General features: G+C 41.8%; 1 protein-coding gene across 4 annotated transcripts in view; it reads right to left on the bottom strand.

The window, feature by feature from the left end:
• Positions 1-17,956, bottom strand: part of STK38 (serine/threonine kinase 38) — a 123,099-nt gene that overhangs the window by 32,133 nt on the left and 73,010 nt on the right. For 2 of the 4 annotated variants that reach the window (XM_080664953.1, XM_080664954.1), the window contains exon 14: positions 15,899-16,138. The exons of the other annotated variants lie outside the window; for them this stretch is intronic. In XM_080664953.1, coding sequence (XP_080521079.1) covers positions 15,945-16,138 — 194 coding nt within the window. In that variant the 3' untranslated portion in view covers positions 15,899-15,944. Of the gene's footprint in view, positions 1-15,898; positions 16,139-17,956 lie in introns of those variants that run through there. 4 annotated transcript variants of the gene reach the window in all.

Genomic DNA, 17,956 nt, shown 5'->3' with positions numbered 1-17,956 from the left:
CAGAAATAATGCAGGGAGCATAAAAATACTTAAAAAACAAAACAAAACTAAAGTATCATCAGAGAAATACTGTATCCATGAAACAAGATCAAGATGCTAAAAGAAGGAAAAACCTAACAGCAAGAAAGAGCAGTTGGAAATTACAAATAGTATAACTAATTAAAATTCAGTAAAAAATTATATATTGAAAGATAAAGACAATGAAATCCTCCAAGAATAAACTTGGAATTGTTTTAAGTCAGAAAAAGTCATGAGAACATTCTATAAGATAACTGGCCTGATCTCTTTAAAAATTTAGTATTATAGGGGGATAAACTGGTGGGCAGATGCGGAGATTGGAATAAAAGAAGCTAAAGAGATAAAACAACCAAAGACAATATGTCAACTTTGGATCCTGTTTTGTTTTTTAAGGGGGGGGGGGGGGAACGCTCTAAGAAAATGGGATTAAGGAATTATTGTTACCTTTCTAGGCTAATAATGCTATTATTATAGGCATACAAGGAATATCCTAATTTTTAGGGCTTTATTTTTTGAAGAATGTTGCGGTAAAATGTCATGTTGTCTGTCACTTAGTTTCAAATAGGTCAGCAAAATAGTTAAATAAATAAAGCAAACATAGGAAAATGATCACAACTTTAAAGTGTTTAATCTAAATAGTGTTTAAATAAAATTGATTTTGAGCAGGGGTCCTCAAACTTTTTAAACAGGGGTCCAGTTCACTGTCCTTCAGACCGTTGGAGGGCTGGACTATAGTTTAAAAAAAAAAACTGTGAACAAATTCCTATGCGCACTGCGGGCCCAGGATGAGTCGGCTGCTAAGCAGGACAGGCAGCGGCACCCGGCGGGCCGCATGTGGCCCGCGGGCCGTAGTTTGAGGACCCCTGATTTTGAGAGAGAAACACATCAGTTTGTTGTTCTGCTTATTCATGCATTCATTGGTTGATTCTTGTATGTGCCCTGACCGGGGATCAAACCCCAACCTTGGCATATTGGGATGACACTCTAACCAGGTGAGCTATCTGGCCAGGGCTAAATGAATAGTTTTGATCATAGTATTTCTCTCAACTTCACTTTATATTTGAAATAGTTCATAATAAAAAGCTATAAAAAAAGCAAATATGTCAAAATGTTGGTTATTATTGCATCTTAGTAGTAGGTATACTAATGTTGAATATACTATACCTTCAACTTTCCTTAGTTTGAAATTTTTTATAATAAAAACTTGGCGGGGGGGAGTCATGAGAGATATCTAAGATTTTATAGGATTTAATGTTAATGTCTGCAAGAATTGTGGCCTGTTTTGAAAAGAATTCAAAATGGAATGAAGCAGTAAATAAATTGGTTTAATCTAATCAAGTGAGGTAGCTATTATAGGCTCTAATCCGATAAAAAAAATAATTAATGGTATAACTGAAATCCTCCTTAGTTTTGGTGGAGTGATTTGGGTGTATAAAGGCCAAGTAAAATCCAAGAGAATTTGACATAAGAGAATTAATAATCACTAGTATTTATAAGTTTATTAGGCTTACTATAAATATCTACTTGAAAAGGTTTGTCAGTTGGACAATGAAGGTATGTAAAAGAGAAATAAAATATTTTGGTTTGAAAAGATTTGTATTTAGTTACATGGCAAAGGCACCTTTTCAATTAATTGCTAAAATTTGCTACTTTTTAAAAAAATCCTCACCCAGGATATGTTTGTTTATTTGCTTGTTTGTTTGTTTAGAGAGAAAGGAAGGGAGAGGAAGAGAGAGAAACATCTATTGGTTGCTTCCTGACCAGGAATTGAACCCGTGACCTTTTGATTTATAGGATGACGCTCCAGCCAATTGAGCACCATGGTCAGGGCTAAAATGTACTACTTTTAACTAAAATAATAAAATGTATCAGCAAAAATCTTATAATTTTCTTGTTCAGTGTGGCATAGTGTTCAGAGCATCGGCTCACACACCAACGGGTCTTCTGTTCGATTCTGGTCAAGGGCACATACCTGTGTTACAGCTTCTATCCCCAGCCTCAGTTGGGGCTCATTTGGAAGGCAACTAATCCATGTGTCTCTCTCACATCAAGGTTCCTCCCTCTCCTTCCTCCCTTCTTTCCTCTCTCACTCTCCCTCCTTATCTCCCTCCCTCTCTCCCTCTCTCCTTCCCTCCCTCTCTATCTCTCCTTCCCTTTCACTCTCTCTAAAAATCAATGGTAAAAATATCCTTGAGAGAGGATTAAAAATAAATAAATAATTGTTATAATTTTCTCTTTATTCTTTTTTTTAACAGCTTAGAAGATTAACTTTTGAATGGAACTTTTATGCGGTTGAAAACCATCCCTGAAGATGTTTTTAAAAACTCATGTGTAGCCCTAACCAGTTTGGCTCAGTGGATAGAGCATCAGCCTGTGGACTGAAAGGTCCCAGGTTCGATTCCGGTCAAGGGCATGTACCTTGGTTGCGGGCACATCCCCAATAGGAGATGTGCAGGAGGCAGCTGATCGATGTTTCTCTCTTATCGATGTTTCTACCTCTCTATCCCTCTCCCTTCTCCTCTGTAAAAAATCAATAAAATATATTTTAAAAAATAAAATAAAATAAAAACTCACGTGTAGAATACGAACATGTGGAAAATAGGAGAAAAGGATAAGACTAGAAGATATAGAAGGCAGAATGCCTAAATAATAGTAAGTCCAGGGGGAAAAAAGGAAAGAAAAAACCACAAAAGCTTTAGAAAAGAAATTGCCATATAAATAAATGAGAGAAAACTTCCTAAAATAAAAAACATGTCTCCAGAATGAAAAGGCCACTGAGTTCCCAGAATGACAAATGAAAAGAACTATGCCAAGGTTCACACACGTCTTGAAATTTCAAACATCAGTGAAATTTCAAACCTAAAAACTTCCAGATTGAAAAAAGAAAATGAACTAAAACAGACTCAGCAGAACTACTGACGCTAGAAGACAACAGAACCTTTGAAATCTTGAGAGAAAATGTTTTCTAATCTAGGACTACAGAGCTATTTAAATCAGCAAGTGAGACTAGGATAAGCCCTATTTTCCTGCAACATCTAAAAAAAATTAGCCCCCTTTCTCATGAAACTACTGGAGAAGGGAGGGACTCTACCAAGAAGAGTGAACCAATAGAGATGAAGGCAGGGATCTGGGTGAGGGGTGGGTGAGGGAGGGGAGTTTTTGTGATAAACTATTTAGCAATGATTGGCTTCTAAATTATGTGTTTAGATCAGTTTAAAAAAAATAAAAATTAATTTAAATAAAAAGAAACAAAGGAAAAGAAAGCCAGTGTGACTGAAGAATAGTGGGTAAGCACAAAATAAGAAAAAGTACATAGGCAGGGGCCAAATCATACAGGATGTTATATGTATGCCCTGTTGAGGGTTTACATTTTATCCTAAAAGATGTGAAAAATCATTTAAGGGATTTAAACAGGAGAGTGACAGGACCAGATTCCTATTTTAAAAGATTACTCTGATATGGCATTCTTCACTTCTGGCTGGTCCTTTTTTTATGTTTTCTATGTCCTTTTTCATGCGGTTGAAAAAGATCACTTTGGATGATGGAGGATGGTTTGGAAGCAAGCAAGAGGCCATTATAGTAATTTAGCAGTCCGCTAGGGTGGTAGCACTGGAGATGGAGAAAAGTGTATACATTTGAAAAGACTGAAGAACTAGAATTGATTGGTTAGAAAAGGGGATGATAACAGAATGATCATGGATAATACCCAGGTTTATGAGCAAATAAGTAGATTACTGTGGCATTAACTGAACCAGAAAATACCGGCATAGAATATTGTTTGGTAGTGGCTTTGTTTGGTAGTGGCTTTTACTTGGGAGAGCAGTGTGGTGGCAGGAAATGAGGAGTTGGATATATTCCAGTGGAGATGATAAGTGAGCATTTGCCAGAACAAAGCTGGAGTTCAGAAGAGAGATCAGGACTGGAAATTTAAATTTGTGAGTCATTATCGTAGAGAAGATGAAAGATGTGTAAGTACAAAGCACACCCTTGTGTTCACTCACTAAAGACATCTTTATTAAATTCCTACTGTGTGCCAGGCACTGTGCTAGGTTATAATATAAGCAAAAACTTATTGGTACAGGACATGTAAGTGAGCTTCCCTGAGAGTGGTGACAGTACCTCAGTGCTGTTGAATAACAGAGGGTGTTGTTGAAAACGCTGTAGTGCATTTGTATGGTTATATTAATAGGGGGGCATATTCAGATTAAATAGGTACAACAAGGTAACCTAGACCTACTCCTATAGCAAGGTACTACCTGTCAAGGTTCTGCCCCCCCCCCCCCGAAATTGTACTACATCCTATATAACTTTGTGCTGTTCCTCTGAATATTCATGTAGGCAAAAAAAAAACAACCCTGCCTGGCTGGTGTGACTCAGTGGTTGAGTGTCGACCTATGAACCAGGAGGTCACGGTTCCGTTCCCGGTCAGGGCACATGCCCGGGTTGCAGGCTCAATCCCCAGTGTGGGGTGTGCAGGAGGCAGCTAGTCAATGATTCTGTCATCATTGAGGTTTCTATCTCCCTCTCCCTTCCTCTCTGAAACCAATAAAGATAGATATATTTATTTTTATTTTTACTTTTTTAAATCCGCCCTGGCAAGGTAGCTCAGTTGGTGTGAGTGTTGTTTCCATATGTCAAGGTTTCGGGTTCAATCCCCAGTCAGGGCACATACAAGAATCAAGTGAATGCAAGAATATGTGGAATAACATGTCTATCAATGTCTCTCTCTCTCTCAAATCAATAAATAAAAATTGGGGAAAAAATCTGAGTGTAGAATTTAAATCTGTTTCACATGTATAAACACAAAGATTTTTTTTGTATGAATTTTATATACACTGGATTTTCTAGGAATTCATCTACAGTGTAAATCAAGAAATCAAGAGAAACTTACACTTTTATTGTTGTTTTTTTCAACTCTACCAAGATTTGTTTATTATATTAGAAAACTACTTTAACATACCTTAACATACAGTATTTGTGGTCTTCACATTCACAGTGATCCACGTATAGGTGCAAGCAAATGACTACTTAATTGAATCATCACTTTGTATTATGCCTGAGTTTTAACATACTGAGATACATATTGTTTTATGGTAACTACTAGAGGCCTGGTGCATGAAATTCGTGCATGGAGGGGGGGTGTCCCTCAGCCGAGCCTGCACGCTCTCCAATCTGGGACCCCTCTCACAATCCAGGACTGCTGGCTCCCAACCACTCGCCTGCCTGCTTGCCTAATTGCCCCTAACCACTTCTGCCTGCCAGCCTGATCACCCCCTAACCACTCCCCTGCCAGCCTGATCGATGCCTAACTGCTCCCCTGCCAGCCTGGTCACCCCTAATTGCTCCCCTGATAGCCTGGTCACCCCTAACTGCCTTCCCTTGCCAACCTGGTCGCCCCCAACTGCCCTCCCCTGCAGGCCTGGTCACCCCCAACTGCCCTCCCCTGCAGGCCTGGTCACCCCCAACTGCCCTCCCCTGCAGGCCTGGTCCCCCCCAACTGCCCTCCCCTGACGGCCATCTTGTGGTGGCCATCTTGTGTCCACATGGGGGCAGCCATCTTTGACCACATGGGGGCAGCATCTTGTGTGTTGGAGTGATGGTCAATTTGCATATTACCTCTTTATTAGATAGGATTATAAATCACCTTCATTTTCATTCTCCTCTATGAGAAGGGCATTATACAGATTTTTAAACTGAATTTGTATGTGGTTCCATACATGTCATTCCAGGATAAAAGAGGTGTGGCAATATATTTGTTTTAAAAAGTGACTTTCAAAGTGTTCTAAGGTTCTTGTTCTGTCCCAGAAGAGGTAAAAATACAGATTTAAATTTATGTTTACTTAGACAGTTATGCTTTTTATCTGATATACAATTAGGGACATGGTTGTTGGCCATTTCTTCACCTGCACCCACATCTCTGCAGTGGCTTCATGAGCTGGGACAGGAGTGGCAGTGCAAGTTCCAAGCCGAGGCCTGAGGAGGCTGGTGGGTTTCTGTTTGCTCCTTTACACCTCTGCATCCTGGGAGAAGGGGTGTCCCTGGGTGGCTGCAGCCCTTTAAACTGAGCACCAGAAAGAGCAGTAACATGTCAATAACCTAGAATTAAGATCCTTTTTTCCTCTCCTCTTTCACCCAGAGAAAGAGGATTAGAGATTCTTTATTCCACTATTTTTCAAAGTTCCTAAATGAGCATAAATTACTTTTCATTCTCATTTTTTAAGGTATCTAAAGAAATGAAATCATTAACTCTTCTTGCAGCATATTTTTTTCTCCCAGGACCTTAATTTATCAGAGTGCCTTGCAACAGTGGGTGGGGAATAAATGTTTGTTGAACGAAAAAATAAACTCCCTTAACTCATCTCTCCAGGCTTCCACTGTGATTCTCCTTTGTTCTCAGTGTTCCTCTCACTTCTAAGACCAGTTTCCAACTTTTCTTGACCACACCCAGTTTCTCTCCCTCCGACTCCTCCCCACCCCCCGCCCCCGCCCCGCAACTCTTCCTTGTGATTCTCTTTTCTTTTCCTTCTCCCCAACTCTAACTTTTTTCTTCCCATGTTTCTCTCCTTTTTTTCATCTCCTTTTTCCCTTTAATTTGGTATTGCTTCCCCCTTCCTTTCTTCTCTCCTTCCATGGGATTCTCCCCCTTCGCTACCATAATAAATACTTACATATTATGTTCATTGCAAGTTTATTGTTTACAGAAATTATCCGTTTTTAGTGTTTAAATAATTTTATAATGTAAAAATGTATCTATATTTGTGCTTAATTTTAAAGAACTATTTTAATAACACACTAAAAGCTAAATTAAGTTGATTTTTAATTATGTGTGAATCTCCTTTGACTTTTCAGTGTTCTGGGTGGAAAAGTTTCACCACCCTTATTTTACACCTTCCAAAGAAAAGGAAGGTCCTCCTGTGACCTTCCAGTTTTGGACATTCTACTTATTTGGATGGACAGTATTTGCACACAGAACCAAGGTCGTCTTTAGGAAGCTTTGGGGGCCAGGCCAAATACCACTTCTTGATCCAACTTTCTATATATGTTTCTATGCAGGTAGAATCTGGTTACAATGAGCATTTTGGGCAATACTGTAAGAGAAACTATATCGAAGCTGTGGGGTGGTCATTTATCCTATTTGGACTTTAGATCCCTTAACAAGTGAAAACCTTGGCACTAATGATCTTAAAGGCTCTTTCCACATTTGGCCTTTTATAAGTGAATCCTAAACATAACTTCTAAAAGGGAAACATAAGCCCAAAGGGTGGATTTCCTCTCTATGGAATCCTAGAATTGCAACACTGAAATAGTTCTATGGCGTTCACTTAATGTGACCTAAAATGATAACTTTACCTATTTGAGTCGATTTCTATATCTGTAATATGGGACTAACAAGGCCTATCTTGCCAGGCTACTCGGAGAAGTAGAGCTAGCACCTGCCTACTGTTAAAAATAAGACAAGAGGCCCAAAATGATGTCGCTTATACTTAGGCCCACATCAGCAAACAGAGACTTAACTACAGTTTGGAGTCTCCCAGAGACAGAATCTTAAACCAATCAGCCTGGCCACCTGATGAGCACAAGTTAGGTAATCTGACAGATAGAGACTCCTGCCATCCCTACAGGAAAAAGTAATTTTGCAATAACTAACCGGCTTTTTTGCCAGGATAACTTCCCTGTTCGCCCTCCCTTCTGCCTATAAAAGTCTTTCATTCTGTACAGCTCCTCAGACCTTTCTTTCTGCTAGATTGGATGCTGTCCTACTCAAATTGACTTTTGCTCAAATAAACTCTTAATATATTTAATATGCCTCAGTTTCTCTTTCAACACTACCATACAGAAGGCAGTTAACAAATGACAGCTATCATTTGGTCCAAACTTCCTAATTTTTAGATAAAAAGAAATGAGACAGAAAGGTGATTAATGACTGACCCAAAGGTGGCCAGGCTGGTACTGATGCCATACCTCCTTAATCCCTGTCCAGTCTTCTCCCACCTGACTCCTTCTCAAAGTCAAGTTCTAAGTATATGATTTCTACCCCAAGGCAGAACATCTACTAATTTTCAGCATCTTAGGGGGCCACCTCCATTGATCTATAATAATAAAAGCATGATATGCTAATTAGACCAGACGTCCTTCTGGACATCCTTCCGGACGAAGCTGGGGCTGCAAGGCAAGCCAGGGTCCCGGGTGCCTTTCTTCATTGTAAATAAAGAAAGAACTGGACAAAGTCTATGAAACATCTGTTTGCAAACATTGGACAACAGGCAATGCAGAATTTTGATCACTGAGAGAAGAGAAACAAAGGGAGAGAGTCCTACTATGTATGTCCCTGATTTTCTGCCTGGAGAAACTTTCTGGCTCATACACAGTACATGGAAGGGGATTCTAAACAGAGCATGGTGGGCTCACTGAGTTGGGGAAACAGATCGGGGATCAGGGAGGCTGCAGTGGCTGGACTTTGTGGGCCAGTGTATCAGAGAGAAGGCATTGCCCAGATAAAGAGCCCCGAACATCTGCATGGGGTCTCATTGAGTCTCTAGCTGCATACTGTGCCCTGCATACTTAGAATGAGATTTCAAGTGGTTGGTCAAAGAACAATTACTGAGAACAGAACAAACTACTAGGAAACTATAGGCTAAACAAGTCCCAGCACTAACAAAGAATTGAGAGATGGTAGAGTTCTTATCCCACACAGTAATGAGACCTTTTTGAACATCTGGTACAGTTAATACAGATCCCAGAAGGGCCATGCCTTGATATTAAGGCTAAATAAGCCTAGATTAAAGGCCATCGTAAGTCCATACCAACAGAGCTTACATTCAAGTCTTGAAAGCTGATCTGTAGGCAATTTAACTATCTTCCAAGTAAAGCTGCTCTTTAAAAGAACAACAAATTTAGACACTTAGCAATTACTGGGGAAAAACAGGAAAGTGGGAATCAAAATCAGGAAATATAGACTAAAAAACACAATAATGATCGAAAGCAGAAAAGAATTTTACACAGCTATTATAAATAAGTTGAGGAACTTAAAGGAAAGCATGAACATAATGAGATAAATAGAAGATATAGAAAAGAGCTAAGTGTGCCCTAGCTGGTTTGGCTCAGTGGATAGAGCGTCGGCCTGTGGACTGAAGGATCCCGGGTTCGATTCCAGTCAAAGGCATATGCCTGGGTTGCTGGCTTGATCGCCAGTGGGGGGCATTCAGGAGGCAGTCAATCAATGATTCTCCCTCATTATTGATGCTTCTATCTCTTTCCCTCTCCCTTTCTCTCTGAAATAAATAAAAATATATATAAAGTTAAAAAAAAAGAGCAAATTGGAACTTCTAGAAATAAAAGATCCTACATAATAAGAAGCTAATATGCAAATCGACCGAACGGCGGAACAACCAGTCACTATGACATGCAGTAACCACCAGGAGGCAGATGCTCAACACAGGAGCTGCCCCCTGGTGGTCAGTGTGCTCCCACAAGGGGAGCACCACTCAGCCAGAAGCCCTGAGCTGGGCTCACAGCTGGTGAGCACAGCGGCGGTGGCGGAAGCCTCTCCCGTCTCCATGGCAGTGCTAAGGATGTCCAACTCACCCGAGTGCTCCCGGGCTGTAAGAGGGTGCAGGCTGGGCTGAGGGAACCCCACCCACCCCCCAGTGCACAAATTTCGTGCACCGGGTCTCTAGTCCTATCTAATAAAAGAGTAATATGCAAATTGACTGTCACTCCAACACACAAGATGGCTGCCCCCATGTGGTCAAAAATGGCTACCCACATGTGGACACAAGATGGCTGCCACAAGATGTCCAGTAGGGGAGGGCAGTTGGGAGGGACCAGGCCTGCAAGGGAGGGCAATTGTGGGCAATCAGACCAGCAGGGGAGGACAGTTGGGAGGGACCAGGCCTGCAAGGGAGGGCAGTTGGGGGCGATTAAGCCTGCAGGGGAGGGCAGTTTGAGGGGACCCAGGCCTGCAGGGGAGGGAAGTTGGGGGGGACCAGACCAGCAGGGGAAAGCAGTTAGGGGCGATAAGGCTGGCAGGGGAGGGCAGTTAGGGGTGACCGGGTCGGCAGAGGCGGGCAGTTAGGGGTGACCAGGCCTTCAGGGGAGGACAGTTAGGGGCAATCGGGCTGGCAAGGGAGCAGTTAGGCATCAATCAGACTGGCAGGGGAGTGGTTAGGGGGTGATCAGACTGGCAGGCAGAAGCGGTTAGGGGCAATCAGGAAGGCAGGCAGGCGAGCAGTTGGGAGCCAGCAGTCCTGGATTGTGAGAGGGATGTCCGACTGCTCAGTAGGATCGGGCCTAAACAGACAGTCGAACATCCCTCGAGGGGTCCCAGATAGGAGAGGATGCAGGCTCAGCTGAGGGACACACCCCCCGTGCATGAATTTCATGCACCGGGCCTCTAATAATAAATAAAGAGCAAGAGAGAACAACCCAAATTACTAGTGAAACTTAGGTGTTATGTGCGATAGAGATTCAGAGCAAAAAGAGGAACTTCCTGAAATTGCTTTCTTCAACCTTGTTCAGATGTTGCTCTCATATGATTAAAAATCAAAGAGCAAATAAGGAAGGACCGTTAGCAATTCCTTCCAGATCTAGCCTAGGAGTGTGTGTGTGTGTGTGTGTGTGTGTGTGTGTTTGGCAACCTTTTAAGAATAAGAATCTTTGAGGACAATTACTTACTGTACCATTTTTAAAAATCACTAAAAAGAACACATTTAATAGAGAACCAAATGTCCCCTTAAGAAAAGATGTCAAATTCTCTCTAACATAGTAACTCTATTGTTATCAGTGATTATGGATAAAAGGAAAAAATATTGAAAATATTTAATCACTGTAACATGTTTTTATATTCATTTAAACTGCATAATAAATGTTAAGGAAACTAGTATATTTTAATATACAACTTATAGATGACATTAAGAGGGCAGTTTTAGCTCATAAAAAAAGTCTTTGGGTGTTCCTTTTAAAGATAATATTGGTTTGCATGGAGTGTGTACATAACATTAATACTAACAGTACCTTACATATCTCTAGTGCTTTGAGGTTAGAAAATGCTTTTACATAATTTTGATTATGTTTTCTTCCTCATAACAACCTCATAGCAAAGATAGGTCAGTTATTATCTTACAGATTAAGAAACCCAAGCTTACTCATGGCTTGCTCTGTCAGTAAGTGGTGAAATGACCTTACACCAAGGTCATTTGGCTCTTTTTCCAATTTTTTTTTCACTACATCATACTGCCGTATGAATGTGATACCACTTCATGTTTTTATATTTCCTTTTTAGGTGCCTTGTACATTCGCAGACGCTGACTTATTTCCAAGAAGGCATCACAACTCCAAATGAGCAAGGAGAACACTGGTCACTCAGAGAAACCTTTCTGAACTTGCTAGTTCCCATTCTTTGCTTTTCATTATTAAACTAGAGGACCGGTGCACGAAATTCGTTCACAGGGGTGTGTGTCCCTCAGCCCAGCCTTCACCCTCTCCAATCTGGGACCCCTCGATGGATGTCCGACTGCCCATTTAGGCCCAATCCTGGTAGGATCGGGCCTAAACGGGCAGTCGGACATCCCTCTCACAATCCAGGACTGCTGACTCCCAACTGCTCGCCTGCCTGCCTTCCTGATTGCCCCTAACCACTTCTGCCTGCCAGCCTGATCACCCCCTAACCACTCCCCTGCCAGCCTGATTGATGCCTAACTGCTCCCCTGCCATCCTGTTTGCCCCTAACTGCCCTCCCCTGCAGGCCTGGTCACCCCTAACTGCCCTCCCCTGCAGGCCTGGTCACCCCCAACTGCTCTCCCCTGCAGGCCTGGGGCCCTCCCAACTGCCTTTCCCTGCAGGCCCAGTCGCCCCCAACTTCCCTCCTCTGCCAGCCTGGTCACCCCTAACTGCCCTCCCCTGCAGGCTTGATCACCCACAACTGCCCTCCCTTGCAGGCCTGGTCCCTCCCAACTGCCCTCCCCTGCTGGCCATCTTGTGTCCACATGGGAGCAGCCATCTTTGACCACATGGGGGCAGCAATCTTGTGTGTTGGAGTGATGGTCAATTTGCATATTACTCTTTTATTAGATAGGATCGAGGCCTTGTGTACAGGTGGGGGCCAGCTGGTTTGCCCTGAAGGGTGTCCCAGATCAGGGTGGGGGTTCCCTTGGGGCATGGGGCGGCCTGGGTGAGGGGCCTATGGTGGTTTGCAGTCTGGCCATGCCCCCCAGAAACCCAAGTGGAGGCCCTGGTATCCGGGATTTATTTATCTTCTATAATTGAAACTTTGTAGCCTTACTGAAGCCAAGCCTCCTGCTTGCTCCATGGCTGCCACCATTTTTGTTGGGATTTATTTATCTTCTATAATTGAAACTTTGTAGCCTTGAGCGGAGGCCTGGGTTGGCCAGGGCAGGCGGAAAGCTTGGCTTCCTCCATTACTGGGGAAACCCAAGCCTCCTGCTCGCTCTGTGGCTGCAGCCATCTTGGTTGGGTTAATTTGCATACTTGCTCCTGATTGGCTGGTGGGCGTGGCTTGTGGGTGTGGTGGAGGTATGATCAATTTGCATATTACTCTTTAAATAGGATGCTGGATGGTCATCTGTGCTATGATCTAAAGTAAGTCACACTGAGTAGGAGAGGCTGGGAAGTGAATGATTACAATTATATATATCAGGAAGGATTCACTAAGAAGATAATATTTGAGCAGAGGTCTGAAGGAAGGTAGTTACAGAGAAGCTAAGGGTAAAGTCACAATAAAAATGAATGAAGACCAAGTTTCTCTAATTATCCTTGGCATTTTAAAGTCCTGAATATATTTAATTTACATGCTATCTTACACTCTTGCTATCTTAATGTTTTAAAAGTGTTTTCTCTGGACCTTCTCTAGAATCAATGGGGATGCTTATTAAAACTAGGGGCCCAATGCACAAATTTGTGCACCTTCAAAGAAATTGTGGGCTGTGAGGCTGTGTTGGGCACAGGGGCGGGTCTGGGCCCATCCTCTGCACCCCCGCCCAGACCCTCCCGCCTACGCTCCCCAGTCCCCTGTCTGCTGGCATCCTTGTTCCTGACACCACCACTCCCACGCACTGACAGCGCTGGCCCTGTTCGCACCCGCTGTTGTCGCAGAGGGATTGGGGTTGGTGCCAGCAGTGGGTGCAAGTGGGGTGGGCGCCATCAGTTGATATGAGTGGCAGCTGCTGCCTCGATCACCCCTCAGGAGCACAGGGAGGTGGAGAAGCCCTCAGGGGCGATTAGGGCCAGCAGCAGCCACTCACACCCACTGACGGCACCAAGCAATCAGGACTGGTGCCAGGTGCTAGCAGCAGGTGTGAGCACTGGGCGGGACCATGGTATGTGTGAGCAAAGAATTTTCAGTAACCACCAGAGGCTCACCATGATGACAGTGACTGGTGCCCCGCCTTGGTCTGGTGCCCCCGCTCACCTACTCTACCATCCTGCCATAGCCAACACCTGCCATGTTCTGCGCTCTGCCACCTGCTGCCTATGCTCACCATGTTCTGCGCATGCCCCTTGGTGGTCAGCGCATGTCATAGCAACCGGTTTTTCGGTTGTTCTGCTGTTTGGTCTATTTGCATATTAGCCTTTTATTATATAGGATGTCTCAAAGAGTGGATGTAAGGGGCCAGGACACATGCTTTGGTAAATAGATTTGGCTTTTCTCAATTATTGAAAGTTTGGGGAAAGGAGGAGGTGTGATGTGAACAAGGTAACATAATCTCCTGGTTGTCTGCAGTGGCTCAGTGGGTGACTAGAGCCCATTTCATCGTAAGCCCATAGTCCACTGTTGAAATCCTAGTATAAAGAATACATATTTTGGGGCTTGTCTATTTTTTTTCAAGTGCAGCTTATTTTAAATTCATATATTAAAAAAAGTTCCCAGCCCGGCCAGTGTGGCTCAGTGGTTGAGTGTCACAGTTCAATTCCTGGCCAGGGCACATGCCTAGGTTTCGGGATGGGGGGGTGTGCAGGAGGCAGCCAATCAATGATTCTCACTCATCATTGATGTTTCTATCTCTCGCTCCCTCTCCCTTCCTCTCTGAAATCAATAAAAATATATCATTTAAAAAAACACACACAAAAAAAGCTTCCCAGAATTCTTAGTAAAACTTTCCGGCATTGGGTTCAAAAATGAGACTTGTGTGTTCACAAACAGGCAACCTGAGCCGGCAGCGCTGGGGCATGGGCTGGGAAGGTCAGAGTCTGTTTGTAAACTGGTAACAGGAGGAAGGAGAGATAAACATATTATCAGTTTACACCCTTGCTGCCGAGCCTATGGCAGCATACTTCCACATTTCCTGACTTCCCCATGCTGACTGCCCCCAGGACTACCATTTACAGAGGTGCATTTGATTCTTGAATTCCAAGCTGAGCATTCTATGTACTTTTAAAAAGTCATTCCATCCTGAGACATTGTCCTGGCATGCAGGTGGGGAAAGTGGGGGAGCTCATGCCCTCATCAAAGTCTCAATGGGAAATGTTTATGGGTTACTTTCCTGATCGCTACTGAAATTTAACCATTAAGTTCCAAGTAACTATTCTTGTCTCCTTATCTTTCATCATTCCATTTTAGCTTTCCTCTCTACTACCTACTTGTCCCTTAGTTTCTAAAAAAAAAAGACAGAATCTATAATAATAAAAGCATAATATGCTAATTAGACTGGACAGCCAAACGACCTTCCGGACAGCCTTCCAGACGAAGCTGGGGCTGTGAGGGCTGAGGCAAGCTGCTGCGGCTGTGAGGGCCGAGCCCCTTGCATGAATTTCGTGCATTGGGCCTCTAGTAGCTAAATAAAATTCCCAAATTGTATTACAATGTGGAATATCTTTCAAAGGATTTGCTCTTTTTAAAGCATTTATTTTTTCTTTTTAAAGTAATTTAACCTTAATATTGTCCCAGGAAACCAAATGGATATATTTGCAAATAGCTCTGTGTGGAGAAAATATATTTATGCTCTTAGGTAGGACTGGCCTCACCCTCCAAACTTTTTCCTTTGAAATCTTTTTATTATAAAATAAAACAAAGGAAATGTTTGCCTTAGCGAACTTTTTAAAGGCAAACACCCTTGTAACTACCACCAGGTCAAGAAACAAAACTTCACTACCCTTCCTTAGAAGCCCCTTTCACGTGTCCCTTCTCAATCAAAACTGCTTCCCTACCACTACCACCTAATAAGTAACATTACCTAACTTTCATAGCGCTACAATTCCTTTCACTTCCCTTTTTCTTTAATGGCTTTACCACCCAAATGTCCACCCCAGGACAATATAGTCTCTGACCCCCACACACATACACACGCTTAAAATTTTTTTACATATCTTTTAAGGTTGTTTTTTTTTTTTAATTTTACAGTTTATCTTTTAAAGAGAAGAGGCCTTTTGACCTGCAGTCTTCCATAGACAGGACTTTGCAAATTGCATGTTCATGGTGCAGTTCAACATGCTCCTCTCTCCCTGTTTCCTACAAACTGGCTGATGGATTGCAAGTCTAGATGAGATTCGGGTTTCATTCCATCAGCAGTATTTTAGGTGGTAGCATGGTTGTCCCTCAAGAGGCACAGAATGTCTAGTTCTCTCTCTGATCTTTGAAAATGTTGATGTACAATGCCTACATCTACTGATTCACGGGAGGCTGCAAAATTGGGATCTTCTATCATTTCTCTTTTACATAATAGTGGAATGCTTTTACGTAGATTCACTTCCCTTTATCTCTTATTTCGTTACCCAAATAACCAAACTTAACTTTTTAAAGTTCCTTTAGAGGAGCGATCCCACCATCATCATCTACGTAGTTTTCTTGGGTTCTTAAACGTTGAACTGTGGCTACTAATTTGCATATGAGACATTCCTTATAAATGAGATTAAGAGGCACACTGAATTTGTTTGTAAAGCAGATGTATATTAATGAAGATACCATAGTAAATTCAAGCCACTAAGAAACTTAAAATTCTTGATTCTCTGGTTGAACGTGTATTCAAGGTCCAGTCTGTTTGCTGCTGGTAGTAAGCCTTTGTGACTTTCATGAAGAAATTGTTAACAAAGATGAACTGATGGAAGTGAAAAGGGATTCTTCTGAATCTATTTGGGTTCAGTATGCAGGCTTCTGGCTGGCTTCCCTCTAGAAAGTCAGAAATTAAATAATTATTTCCATCTATATCTGAGCACAATTTGGATTTCAAATGAAAATGATTATTCTTTCAAACAGTCTCATTTGATATGTCTGCAGTGATCTAGAGATCATACAACTAAACCAAACATTTAGTTTAAAAATTGCAAGTGTAATTACTTTGAGAGTTTAAAAATATTGGGATTTTTGGGTTGTTTTTATGCTTACTACTGCACATATGCTGTAGTATGTAGAAATAATTAGTTTCTTATTAGATCCTTGATAACAGCTATTGTTTTAAAAATATTTCCATTCTTAGAGTCAACCTTAAATTGCTTATTTGGCTTAACAGCTGAAGGCATTTAAGATGCCTCCTGGGGTGCTCATTTTACCTGGATGCAGTTAGGTGGAAGGGCCACACCTCCGGGAAGTCCAGCAAGAACGTTGGAGTCAGATGATTTGGGTTCTCAGTTCTTCAGCACCACTTAGTAGTCTAGTGACCTTAGATACTTTATGTCTTGCTTTCCTCATTTGTGAATCTGAGTAATCAAATCCATCTCCCAGAGTTGTTGAGAAATTTAAGTGATGTAAAATACTGGGGAAAGTACTTTGTAATAATTACTGTTAATAGGTGTTATATTTAAGGAGACTTAAATAACAGTTAATGAGATGGATTGGCCATTAAGACAACTGACTTTAGGAAGGGTTTCAGTTTCAGATATAAGTACATCTGAGAGATTCAGGTTTTGGAGATGCACTAATAGGAATAAAATGATAAAAATCAGCATACACCTGTGCTTTCTGTGAATATACATGTTATACTCCATCTCCTTGATGTCTACTCAACAAAAAAAAAGTATCATGTCTGGTATGCTATTCATTCACTATATAAAATTACAAACAAAAGTAGAACAGTTAGTCTTAACTATTAATTAAAAGACAGTAGTTCACCTGGTTCTCCAACCTTTGGATCAGATTTTTGCATATTACAAATCTGCAGAGAGCAACTTTTCCAGAAAAGATTTTGAAATAAGTATTCTTGCAAGAACATTAGAAGGGGTGTTCCCCCCCCCCCTTCTTCCTTTTTACTTGAAGGGCATAACACTGTGTACGTTATACAAATGGAAATAAAGGCATTCGTTTGAATAATCCTCCGTTTTACTTTGGTTGTGAAGTGTGAATCCTATTAACACTCCAATTGTTTATTTTACTAATCAGCAGCATAAGCTACCCATCCTGATTCAAACACAATACTGGATACTTTACAGTCATTTAAAGTGAAGTGAAAGAGTAGAAATGGGGAATGACCTCTAGACCTCTAAGATCAAATTAGGGATTGTTGCTATTTCTTCCCTTTTATGTTTTCTAGCATTAGTTTTATAGGGTCATACCTAGATGTTTTTGAATGTTAAAATATTTTTCTCGTAACAACCAGTTTTCCAATAATTTGCTTCCAGTTCATTTAAAATTTGTAATTCAACTTTGTTTGCTATAGCATTTAGTTTCATTACACTCAGGTTTGAGAAAAAAAAATGTGTTTTTCCCCCTTCTTTTGGTCAGAATGCATACCCAGGATAGGGGTTTCCAAGCAAAACGTGTTTAAACAATTCCTTTGTTCTTACCACTTCCTTTCCTCAAAACTATGGAGAGATCCGGGCTCCACAATTTTCTATAAGCATCAGTTGTCCTGGGGCGGCGCGAGTTTATTTTACAACTCAGGTAACTACTACCTTTTCCGTTTTATATCTTTAATAATTGAAAGAAGCTATCCGGAGCTCAGAAATGGAATCCACCCCGGCTGTGCGGGCGTGAGAGCGTCCTTTCTCAGGC

Source organism: Plecotus auritus (genome assembly GCF_963455305.1).
Source record: "Plecotus auritus genome assembly, chromosome: 4".
Taxonomy (NCBI): domain Eukaryota; kingdom Metazoa; phylum Chordata; class Mammalia; order Chiroptera; family Vespertilionidae; genus Plecotus; species Plecotus auritus.
Note: the sequence above shows the minus strand (reverse complement) of the source record. Positions and strands in the feature narration are given on the sequence as shown.